Here is a 12,963-nt window from a genome sequence, read left to right on the forward strand (position 1 = left end):
AAAATGGAAAAAACCCTATAAGCTCACAAGATCTAAAGATAGGGTGTTTTCAATGTTCCTGCTTTGCCTGCCCCAGATGAAGTTCTACAGGGAAAGAAACATCCCTTCCTCCTCCTTTTCCCCTTCCTTTCCTTGCCCCGCTTGCTGCATTTACAGGATCCAAAGTTTTTCATCGCATGCCATTGTAATCTGTGTAAATAAATACAAGCGTAAAAAATAACTTTGGGGAGCCTGGGCTACTTCCAGCTTGCCTGGATAGCTGGGTTGTGCATGGAGCTGGAAGGGTGTTTTTTAAAAGGAGGGAAGCAGAAGAGAACAGCTTAAGAATCTTGGCTCAGGCTGGGCATATTTCCGCCTAACTCTGGCTAAACCTCAGCACGAAGGGCTGGACGAGGAGTGGATAGGAAGCCGGGGAGGGAGGGAGGCTGCGGGGCTCTCCAGCACAGCTACAGCAGAGCCCGGACAGGCTGAAGCCATGCTTTTCCTCTGGGCACTGGCATTTGTTCTAGTCCTGCAGGAGCAAGATCCTTTAGGTAAGTGACTCTGAACTTGCAAAGCAGAAACTGTAGCTTAATCTTAATATGGTCAAAGCCTTTGCTTGGGGTGGGAGAGGGAGGCAAATAATTGCCTAATTTCTCTATGCATTTTACGTGAAGGTGACACAGGTATGTATCAAAATTCTGTGGGCGTATTGATTTTAAGAGGTAAAGCTCCATTTTTGTGACATTAAAGTCTCTCCTGTAGACATATTGCTTTGGTAGAGGTTTTTACTTCTTACAGGAGATAATATCACTCTACATTCAGAAATTTAGAACCACATTGAGGTGCTGCAGACAGAGCTCTGAATTTCCATAATTACTGTTCTGGCAGCTTTATTAATACCACACTAATCCACCTGGAAAGTTCAAGGTGATTAGAGAAAGATTCTCCTTTATTCAAAGCCTTCTTTTTAAATTTCCTGCTAACAGCATCACAATTTTATTTCTTCTGCTTTTCATTGCTTATTCCTGAGATTTTGAAGTACATAATGATTTCTCCAAAAGTCTTGTGAGAACAAACAAACAAACTGCATCTGAATTCTACTTTCATTAACAAGAGATTAGTGCTGAATAACCTGTAATCACATTGTAGTGTGACTGAAAGCTATTCACTTTGACTAGTTCAAGGATTTACAGTCTCTATGTAACCACAAACCTGGCTGCCCAGCCTGTTTGTACTGCATCTTTTCTGCTAGCTGAGGCTCAGCTTTATTTTCCCTCTGGTCCTACTTTCTTGACAACACAGTAGTTGTATTTCATGGCAGGGTAGTAAGATCCTATTACATTCAAAACATTTCCTGAAAGACTGTTAGTCCCTTCTGCCCCCAAGTTCTAGTCACTCTTCCTTGCTCTGACTCCCTCCTACTTAACTGGCTTTGTGACATTTATCTCAGTGATGAACTGAAATATCAATGCAACAGCAGGAGCACTAACTTGTTTTCACTCCACAAGAATACACTGTCCTCTTGTGAGTTTTGTGAGCTTCACCAAAATAAATGTGAAATTAAAGAAAAAAAATTTAAAGGCTTTGTCTATTCCCATTAAAGTATGGTTTTAACCTCAAATCATTTGCAAACTCAGATAAAATCCAGTTAATAAGAATAGCACTTCAATAATAACTGCAGTGGAGACTAGCACCCAGTATCATGCCAGGTGGCAGCTACTCAGTCAGCAAACCATGTTTACTGTCTTAGTGGTGTACATCATGCAAAATGAGAAATTTTGTGTATGTCAGGGCCAGGGGAGCACCCTGCCTGACTGAAGGATTAAAAAAGCCATCCTCACATGCTACCCTTGAGCTGGGGAACATGACCTGATTCCCTTGCAGATCCCCCTCATCCTTACTCCCACGGGTTCCTCTTAAAAATTATTCAGAAAAACTAGAATTTACGTTTCAATTCAATTAATAGAAACAATCTCAAATTCAAAGAGGTCAGCCTCCATATCATTCAGGAGGAGAGGCTGGCACGGGGGCCCTTCTGGATGCAACCATGTGCTCCTGCCACAGTTCATAGTGCTTTGCTGCCAGCGCCAGGTTAATCTGTGGGGTGCTGCTCAAATGTAGCCTGGAGCACAATACCTGCCCCATTTAAACGCGTTTCCATTCTTACAAAAACATCCAGGCGGATGTTTCTGAGGGGCGTGGCACAGAGCAGCAGAGATTTTGCTCCATGTTTACTCGTGGCAGAGAGGTGAGCCGGAGCTCTCGGGTCAGCACGTAGCTGGCAAGCAGGGCCATCATTAGCGGGGCGCTCCGGCCACCGAGAGAGGACAGAGAGCTCTCAGCGCAGGCACTGCTGCTCCACACCGCGCCGGGGTGCGCTCGCAAACAGCACGAGAGCCACTCGGTTTGAAATACAAGCTAAAGTAAACCGAGCGTATGAATGCTTTTCTTCATTCACCGAACGTTCCTTGAATTCTCAAGATCTTTTGAATCCTCTGATGCTCACATGCAATATCAAAGCTGGGAAGATCTATAAGCTAAACCAGTATCTAGAAACTGGGGAAAAAATCCTTTCAGAACAGTCAGATTCTGCCCCAAATTGACCATTTGCATTATCATAGAGGAGCGTTTTTTCTCCAGGAAATTAAACTACTGCTACTGCATTGCAGAACTAAAGCCACAGAAATAAACTTATGATAGCTATCCTATTTTAGAGCAGACTTGGACTCATATTTATCTTACCAACAAATTAGTAATGGTTTAACCTATACTCCATGTTATAGGTATTTTCTGTCCTTCTGGAAACCTATCAGCATTAGTGTCTCCAGCACCAGGATTGTAGACTTTGCAGAACCCACCTCAGAGCTCCAACAAAGAAGGAGAAATAAAGTTTGCAATAAAGTGTACCCTGAAATAACCGTGGTTTTTAAGACTGTGAGGTATCTGGAGATCATGGTTCACTACAGAAGTGAGCCTTTTATAAAGAGATTTTATACATCTGTAAAGCCCTATGTTTTCTTACATTTATTAAAAGGAATTTAAGTTCTGTGAACTTTGTAACCCTTTTGCAAAGCAAAAGTTAGTTTCAAATGCCCCCCAAAAACCAGGAGTTTAGAAATATAGGACTCCTATTGTTCATCTGCAGGATGTGGCTCTATTCATAAACACAGCTGATCTGCTCTGCTTGAAGCAGATGTAAGTCCCAGGCCTGAATGTCAGGATCTACTGTGTATGTATATATATGTGTGAATATATATATTATCTCTGAATATATATATACATATATATTCTCTCCCACTATTCTACTTCCTGAGCTGCTGCACAATGCATGAACTGTCTGCCAAGAGAAAATATAACTTCAAGCAAGTTCTTAGATTTGTTTAGATACTAGAAAAAACTCTAAAATTATATTCTTTCATTGTACTTATTTATCTATTATTATTTCTATTGTTCCCATTTATTTCTTATATATTTCTACTATGACTTAGACATATGAAAACTACACAATCACAGAGCTGACTAATTAGTCACAGACTCACCTCACCCACTTCCCATGACCAGTTTCTATTACTAAACACAGACTAAAAGCCATGTCCTCAGAGAATTGAGAAACTCTTTATCCCTGATACCAGTGATTATCTTCAAATTGATGGTGGCATCCATTATTCATTTATCTCACATCTTCCACTCTCAAGCCAGCCTTAAGCTCACTAATTCTGCACAACTGGGATTCTTTATGTATACTAAGACACAACTTCTCTTCTTCCTAAACAGCTTCCCCTTCTCTACACACAGGTGTGTCCTATACAGCTTCTAGCCATAATCCTCCTAACATTTAGCCTTAGTTTCCATAACAAAGATATACTCACACAAAAATATATACATAATAAAGGCAAATTTTTCTGCAGCCCAATGCATCATTGTAAGACACAGCCTGAATTAGAGTAACATACCTGCTAATTACATGGCTCACATCTCTTATCAGTCCAATTCCCTGTAGTCAGTTTCCATCACAGCAGCAAGTGCAGGAAGACTTGCACTGCTTGTTCAGAAGACCAGCATGCTGAAAACACGCGCCAAGCCAATAGCTCCCTCACAGGAACTTTCAATTGCTATCCTTCTTCCTTTCAATGAAAATACACAAAACTTAAGTGCTTCTTACAGTCACAGATATGGTCAAATATCAGAAAAAGGAAAGCAGCTTTTCAAGTAGCAATTTTGCTTCTGGCACATAGCCATGGCAGGGAGCCAGATTTTTCTGTGCCTTAAAAAAAACCACCCACTGGAAGTACAAACTATCCCTGGCCCTGTGCACTCCCTCTCAATCTCTACTGATGCATAATAGATGGATCCCCTTATGAAATGAGAATTACATGGGTCACAATAGCAAAAGCTGCTGTAAATGAAGTAGTTTTACTCAGAAATACATGCTAACTAGTCAGGAACAATTGCTATGAGGTCCCATTTCTGGTTTTGCACATTCCACAAGCACAAATGATGTACGGTCGGACCAGAACATGCCGTGACACCAAGTCCCACCCACAGGTGGATGGGATAGACTAGGTAGAGATGTGAGGCCTCATAGGCTGGTATCTGACCACCTTCATTAATATATTCCACAACCCATGAGATTCTCCCTTTGCTTCTTCTCTTTCAGGTAAAAAAAGAATTAAAAAAAGTACAATCTTAACTGATGTAGGATCTGAAGTAATATTCATAGTAGCATATTCTACACCTTGATAAAGAGAGTATGAACCAGGTCTGCAATTTTGGAACTTGACCTTCTGATATGGTTATTTAGCTACTAAAATTAATATTAAAAGTAATTAATTTCATGGAAGAAACTAACTTCAGGATGTTTCCCTTATTGGAGGACCATAAAACTTGGATACCAGAGAAATCCCTTGGTTTTTGTATCATGTTTGAAACCTTTCCAAGACTTGACATTCAGGCAGCAGTTGAAGTATTCAACGAATGTATAGATTACAGAGTAATCCCTAATCAGGCATTAAAAACTTTCTATGTACCTTTTTGAAATGAAAACAAAAAACTAACCAAACAAACAAAAACAACAACAACAAAATCTTCCCACAACCCCTAAATTTCAGATCTTCCGATACTGTGAGTTTACTGTCTAATACACAATGCCTGCTTTCCATCTCCCACTTTGGACAGACCATAGTTACCCTGTATGAAATTTGCCTTGTCATTCTGCCATAAAAGCTAGAGCCTAGTAAAGGTGTGTGTACATTTAAATATTTATATGTATATGTATATATTTACATGTATATATATTTGCATGTAAATATAAGCAAACCCATGCAGTTGCCTCCAGTGTGAAGCATATGGCAGCATGTAAGTTGGTAAGGAATTTCATATATTTATTGCAATTCCTGCAGTCTTTATTGCAATCACTAAAGGTAAGAATTCCCTTATCCTGAAGAAAATAGAGACAAAACTTGAAAAAGAGGATCAGAGGTGTCTAAATCACAGCTAAGCATTAGTGTTTTATGGATTACATTCAGAAAGATGCTCTATGTCCAGTTAAAGATATGCTTCCGAGTGGCTAAGAACTTGAAGGGAATCTGTGCCCTAAAAAACATTTTAAATACAACACTTGATATCCAAATCAATTATTTTTGATGTCCTAACAATAAAATTTGATATGGCTCGAGTTATATATCACTGCTTGAAATGAATTTGGGCATGCTGATGATAATGAAACTCGTAATGACACAAAGTTCATTCAGAACCTCTATACCCACGGGTGCCAATGTGATTAATTAAGAGCTGACATTACTGGAAACTAACTTTGATGCCTTGAAGAACAGCCCCCAAAATTAAATATGACTAACAGTTTTAGCTCAACATAGTTTATGGTCTGAAAGCACTAGTACCGATATTTATTAGTATTGGTTAAGGTTCAAAGCAATTAAATCTTTCCTGAATTCAGCTGCAAGTTATCCTAACCAATCACTTTTGAAAACTATATGATTTCTTGTACCATTTCAAAGTCACATGCAAATTTCCAAGTGGAATCCAGAACTTATATTTAGAGAAAAAAATCATTTAAGCAAGGATCAGCAAGTCTATTCAGAAGTCTGTTGCATTCCTCCCAAACTGGTTAGTGGATTCATCATTTGAACTTGATCCTCCAGCTCATGACCTTTTTCCTGTTGGAACATAAATCATTACTACCACCATTCCTTTTCTTATCAAGGGCTATCTGGCCACCTTATGCTACGTGCTCCAGGAATAAGATTATACTACTAAACCTAAGGCAGTGCAAACAAAACCACACAGCACAGCACATTTTCTTGAAGAGTTAGACACGTTTTCTCCTTTATTCCCCTTGCTCTATCACGTTTTCAGGCTTCTTCATTTGCCATCTGGTTCCTGTTTTAATCTCCCATGTTTTTCACTTGGCTTGTGGCCTGCTTTGTTTTACCCCTCCCACTGAGCACAAAGAAGAACTTGCAGTCAACTTGCAAAACCACACTGATCATAGAATGAGGTGAAAGAATTTTGCAGGTTTTAAGACCAATGGAGAACACTGTGGTCACTCACCTTGACCTTCTCTATAATGCAGACCAAAGAACCCAACCTAGCAATTTCTAGATCAAGCCTGTAACTTCATTTGGACCAGCAATATGTCATTAGGAAGGATACTTTAAAAGACCTTCCAGATCTGTGTGGTCACAAACTTCAGTTCTGGCAGTCCCAGCAACCACAGAAAATGACAGCAGAGAAGCAGTTGCTTGGGTTTATTCTGATGCTTACCATTAGCAACTACTCAGATGATCAAAATGAACCATTTAACAGCATCTGGATAGAAAGAACCCTGACAGTCCTAGAAGGGAACTTCGTCAGGGAGCACAGAGAAGCAACATCTTGTGGGTTGGGGGAATATATCAAATGTAAAGGAAGCAGAAGAGCTTAACTGAGTGATATTCTTAATCTAAGATCTCTGCTCTTAACCTCTTTAGTATGGCTGTTCTTAGTCTGCTCTTTCTCCCTCTTGCTATAAGATCAAGCTTTGTACAGTCAGGCTGACCATGATACATAGATGTTACTCTTCATTGTGCTACTTCTTTCAAACTTTAAGCATGTTCTTCTATTAAACAGATCGTTATTAACAACCAGTTCAGAGATGCTCCATTTCCCTGCTGGTGTCTGACTGCATCACAGCCCAGGGTGGTTGGAACTACCCTGATTTATGAGCATCATCAATGTAGCACAGAGGACTTAATCAGAGGAAATAAGGCATGAGTTGTTTTCTTATATCGAACATGAGATTTCTGGTTCTTGATGGAAAATAACTACTCTATATATCAAATAGAATGGATTTCAAGAATTTAACTAAACATGTCACCTGCAAGAAACATCAGGTGGAAATCTGCAGATGGGACATGAACTGAAAGGTAATGTTCTCTCTGCTGCACTGAAATGTGAAAAGGGTCTGCGTGAAATAATCTATTAAGTTTCAAATGAGAGATTTAAGACATTGAAATATGCCTCCTACACATTTGCATAAGCTGTCAAAAGTTGCAAACACCCACACATATTAAATATGTAATTTATATGGCATACAAAGAACACTTCACTTCTAAAAGTAGTAAGCTTCAAAACTTACTACCAAAGTTGTCTGTATTTGTGCACATGCTTTGAAACACAGACAAGTAAAAATTCCAATTTACATTTTAAACAATGTTTCTTCAGTAATCTCAGTAAGTACCTGGAAGTATCCTAAAAGGTCATTAGTCTTTTGCTTACATAGTTTGCAGCCTTCCACTCTTCACTTCCTTTACACAGTGACTGAATTTATTACATGAGGTAGAGGTACTGCTGGAGTAAGGTCAGTGCCAAAGGCAGATTGTGTCCCTTTCCCTCACCAGTTGCAATAGAGAAGGGCAGTGCTCATAAGCAACATTCCATGTGCTCTCTTTGAGCACATGGAAATTACTGCTTTGGCTGAATTGCCCGACCACAGTGACCCAGATATGTGCTGTATTTACAAGGGACCGGATGTGTCCTGTGAACAGCCCATCCCAGAGATAAAGCCGTAGTTTAACAGCTAAAGCCAGACAACAAAATAACAATGAGTGTTTTGGGCAGCCACAGCCTCAAGCCAGAAAAAAGAAATCTGCACAAAGCACTGGCTGGCCAGCCAGTAGCAGCTGAGTTAGCCTATTCTGGCGTGGTGGTGAAGGGGCAATCACAAGAACCTGAGCATCTCTTTTCTGGTGTGAAAGTGACTAACAAGACATGGACATACAGGTCCTGAGAAGGTTTCTCCTTTCTCAGCCCTCTCACAGCTCCATACTGTGAGATCTACAACTAGACATGCTTTTGCTTATACTAACTCTTAGCCTTGCTATCATCAGCTGTCAGGTGCTCCCTGAGACACTTAGGCTTGGCCTGTTTATCAAATTTTTTGGGCACTGCACTAATTCTGTGGTTCTGAGTGATAATCTTACAGCCCTGTCAAACTAGAACAAGATGCTTTGTCCTCCTTCAGTACACCCATTGCAGCTGATAACGCAGCAATGCACTTTGAGTGGTGGAAAGTTGTCTCCCCTCATATCAGGAGAGGAACCCATCACCAAAGGAACCAAGAGCTACTGAGTCCTGTGTCTCATAGCATAGTGTCTCCCTTTACCTTGTTCTCTAGATGCACACAAAGCCTTGCAGTGCTTTGCTAAGCTCACAGTAAGATACGACAACCTTACATTGGCTATACATACCTATCATGGTATGTATACATGTGCTTTGAACTGTCATCCATCATATCTAACCTCCCCACCTACAAACACTTGCCTAGAGAATCAGCCAGCACAATTTCAGTATCTCCACACTGTTCTAGCCATGATAGGAAAAAACCAAATGTGTAAAGAAGCAAAAATTTTAAGAAACAGCACGTTCCCCTGACCACTAAGACAATAACAATACTCATAAACCACCACTACCAGCAGCAAAGAGAAAAAAAAGGGTAACTGCAAAGCAGCTGGTGTTGAAATACCTGCTGTATTTCAGCACTCTCCTGTAAACAGGTAGAGGAAGCCTTTGGGTTTCTGTCCTAACAGCACCACCTTCTGGTGACTGCACTAAAAAAAAACCCAACCAAACCTCTGCCAAACCAGTTTCTAAATAATGCCCAGTAAGTCAGGTCACCTCGTAATCCCTCCTCCCCTCCGTCCTCCACCCTCCAATTACGAGGATGTCATTCCAACTCAGAGTACATCTCTCATCCCCCCAAACTGCAGTGATCCTTACTGACACGTGTTTGCCATCACCTGACACCTACACTCCAGAAATCTTGGCACAGCCTTGAGATGAAGCACTGCAGCAGTTCCACACCTCTGTTCTGGCACAGCAGTACTGAAGACAGAGTTAGTTACTGTTCTTGTGTGTTTTACTGATCATTGTAACACAAGCTCAGTTTTGTCTTTGTTACAATCAGTGACAATGTTACAATCAAACAATGAGTTACTTCTGTTTCCTCATTATCATAGCTGCTTCAAGCATCAAACAAGAGCAAAACCTATCTTTACATGCAGGAAGATATGTTATCACTTTACCACAGCTTAAGATATTCCATTACAGTCCTCTGCACACATGTGAAAATGTAAATGTTACTGAATGCTACAAAGAAATTATGAAAAGGAAGCGGGCTCCACTAAAGCATGGACACCAGCAGCTACTGACTGACCTTTCATGGAGCACAGCCAGCAGAAGGAAAAGTTCAAAGAGCAAGAGCTCACAAGTACTGAAAGTAAATACAGATAACTGTCAGAGATATGTGACTTCGTATATAGGACTATATACAAGTCAGCAAATGTGCACATTTTTATTGTTTCCCTCCCCATTGCAAAGTCAGACTGTTAGGGACAACTTGCTGTCATCAGACATCATCAGCAACCATTTGGAAAGGGGACAAGCTTAGCTACTCTTCAAAGCTCTACCGCACCAGCTGCTTCTGAAGAAAGTCTACAATGAACTGTTGTGCAAGGCAGATCTTCCCCAAAGTTAGGCTTCACACTTAAGAGACAGAGTTATAGCCTATAAACTTACCCTACACAGGTAGGAAAAAGTAGATTATGTAAAACAAACACACACATAAACAAAACAAACACCTGTAGGAAGAGAAAACACCTTTTTACAACCAACATGATGTGTGCAGGCAAGGAGACATTCACTGCACCAGGGCACAGCTGTACTTACTGGAAAAGAAGTTCAATTTCTACATTTGGTTCATAAACAAGGCCGGGTAGCATGCAAAATACAACTTCAGAAATCAGAAAGGTAAGGACTGCTATTAGCCCTCTGCTAATTAACTGTGTCTGTACTTCCAGCTGCTGCAGATCCTGTCAGTATGGTACCTGGAAGTTTGGAAAGAGGAAGCTGGTGTAATGAACATATGCTCCATGAACGCTTAGATATTATTGAAGAGGTAAGAGGGATTGTGCTGGCTCCTGAACTTTACCAGACCTCTGCCCTATCCTTTTGACCAAAGAAAAAGGATGTTTCTAGACAGTGTCCCTTCCTGACTTAATTCTAGTCAAGGTTGGACTACTTTTTTTTTTTTTTTTCAGATGTCATAGTTTATAACTATCCATAAAACCATTATCACCAGAAATATATAATCTTGATGAATTCCAAAAATCTGATTAACAATTTATTATATATCAGCCTTTTCTAGAATGTTTATAACTGTGCCTTTAATCTAAAAATCTCAGAATCAGTATTTGTAAAGTTTCACATTGGCTTATTGGTAAATGTGAGTTCTGCAGGTGATGATAGAGGAGTTTCTGCTCACCCCTGCTGACACTTAAGAGCTAAATGCGCTTTATGACTGGGATTCTAGGAAAGCTGCAGAGTTTGATTTTTTTTTTCCCTGATGTCTTAAGCACTCACAAGATATCTGCTAACTATTCTCAGCTGGGTAGTTCCCAAACTCCATGCTGACGTTTTCAAATGGCAACATTACCTCTTTCTTGCTCTAGTCCCAGCCCTGTTCTTTCCGCCTCATCTCATCATCCACGCAGTTTCTTTTATTGCATATAGTAAATTTCAATTCTCTCACAGAAAGAATTAAAAACAAACTAATGCAAAGCCCCAATAAGTTAAATTCTTCTTTATGTTAAGGGGTGCCTTAACATAACTCTTACAAAACCAAGTGCTAGTACTTGGTGCCACTAGAGGCCAGCAGAACACAAGAAATGTTTAAAGCTGCAATGCGCAATATAGACTAAATTAGCTGTTGGCACTAAAGGACATGAGGTTTGCATTTCCACAAACACATCTGGTGCAATTCCTTCCACTTGACCCTTTGACTACCTCCTTTCTCCATTTGTCTCCCTTGTTTCCATTAGAAGGTAATAAAAACTGTGGAGCACCTAGAATCAGAAGTCAAATCACTCCTCAACATCATCAGTGAGACAACATTGAATATCCCCACCGTTCCAGGAACTCCACTGATAGACATTTTTGATGGTCAGTATCTGGTCCGATATAATCTATGTTGAAAAAAAGGGTTACATATGTTATTATTAAATATGCCATATTTTCTCTCTCAGGATGTGAACTAAATCCTTCATTCAGCTCAGAGTAGCTAAGGGCTCAGAACTGGGGGCCTCAGGACCCCAATTCTGGGTCCAGTTTGAAAAATCGGATTTCAACAACCACTGAAGACAGGGCTGGGAGAAAAGGAAGCAACTCACCTTAGAACAGCAGGGCAGATGAAGATGCAGGGCAGATGAAAAATCTCAAGGTTCCTTTCAGATTTAAAAGCCTGTGCTTCTTTAGCTTCATGTGTAAGAAAATAAGGGAGAGCAACAAAATTTAAAAAAAACTGGAGGTATTGCCACTATGATATCCTAAATTCAACTTTGACCCATTAGCCCCTCACACAAAACATGCTCCTGGATAAACAATTTTGGAATAAATTAAACCACAACAGAAATTAGTTGGATGAGACCACCTATTCTACTCACTTTCTTATAATGCTCTACGCTCTTCATCCTCTGCCTAAATATCAATAGTGCATTTAACAAGGTGAGACACTCTTGATGGAAAACAAACCACTTGTGGACAGATGTAAGCATCCACAGACATGTTTATGAAGTCAGTTTTGTCAGTGCTGGGTTGTTTTTTCATTTAAAAATATCTTAAAGTGGGCACACTACAGTGCACTGAGATGATGGAAGGAGACAGCAGCAGAGTTTATGCTGCTTTTTGTTTCTTGCAGTTGGCTGTATGGATCTGGTCACCATGACTGATAATGTCCTCCCCAACTTTGCTATCCATTGAAGTTTACAGTTTTCTGTGAGGGGCAGTTGACAGGTTAACAATTAAGTTACTCCCCTGCAATGGAAGGGGGTGTTCCAGTAAAAGTGAAAAGTATTCCAGTAAAGCACTGCAGTGAATTTAAAGTGGAAATCAGCACATTTGCAGCAAATCTATAGCAAGTACTACTCGGATGGATCTTGCAACAACTGCCAAATTGCTCAAGAATTACAGATCAGACCTTCCTTCTATGATTTTGTGACTCAAGGTGACAATTCCCCACTTTAGAGTAGCAAGATTCATTTTTTAAATTAGATTTATCCACAAAGATTGATCCTGATCTCATAACCAAAAATAATTGCATCAACTCTTCTCTACACAGATACCAGCTGAACACTGTGAAGACAGGAGACAGCTGAATGTAACTGTGGTTGTCTAAACAATTGCCCTTCTGATCGTTTAATAAGCTTGTGTTTCCAGAATTTGTGCAGGGTGAACAATACTCAGCTGTAGTTTGTATTCTGTGTTGCTGTGCTTTATAATAAAGAGGTATTTGCTTTCAGACACCGTTTCAAACTTTGCATTCCAAATCTTTCAGGAGCCCCACTTTATCAAAACTGCCTTTCAAATACAGCAGTCAGTAAGCAAACAAGATCGGGTGGTGTTCAGGACTAAAGAACAGCCAACAATTCAAAA

At 40.1% G+C, this 12,963-nt stretch overlaps 1 protein-coding gene across 2 annotated transcripts; it reads left to right on the plus strand.

Annotated features, from left to right (window-relative positions):
• The first annotated feature begins 370 nt into the window (after positions 1-370).
• Positions 371-12,829, plus strand: PLAC9 (placenta associated 9). 2 transcript variants are annotated; one of them, XM_058841535.1, is made up of 4 exons: positions 371-533; positions 10,335-10,432; positions 11,355-11,475; positions 12,230-12,625. In XM_058841535.1, the coding sequence occupies exons 1-4, from the start codon at positions 476-478 to the stop codon at positions 12,289-12,291; spliced, it is 339 nt and encodes a 112-aa protein (XP_058697518.1). In that variant the 5' UTR covers positions 371-475; the 3' UTR covers positions 12,292-12,625. The 2 variants fall into 2 exon arrangements, with proteins under 2 accessions (XP_058697518.1, XP_058697519.1); XM_058841536.1 differs by lacking the exon at positions 12,230-12,625 and adding an exon at positions 12,650-12,829 and having other exon boundaries at positions 376-533.
• Positions 12,830-12,963: the final 134 nt, after the last annotated feature.

Source organism: Poecile atricapillus, chromosome 6, assembly GCF_030490865.1.
Source record: "Poecile atricapillus isolate bPoeAtr1 chromosome 6, bPoeAtr1.hap1, whole genome shotgun sequence".
Lineage (NCBI taxonomy): Eukaryota > Metazoa > Chordata > Aves > Passeriformes > Paridae > Poecile > Poecile atricapillus.

Bases quoted from the DNA above. Each gene is read 5' to 3' on its own strand.
- PLAC9 (XM_058841535.1), top strand. From the start codon at position 476: ATGCTTTTCCTCTGGGCACTGGCATTTGTTCTAGTCCTGCAGGAGCAA. The intron at 534-10,334 runs GTAAGTGACTCT...CTGTACTTCCAG, and splicing joins GCAGGAGCAAGATCCTTTAG to CTGCTGCAGATCCTGTCAGT. The intron at 10,433-11,354 runs GTAAGAGGGATT...TGTTTCCATTAG, and splicing joins GCTTAGATATTATTGAAGAG to AAGGTAATAAAAACTGTGGA.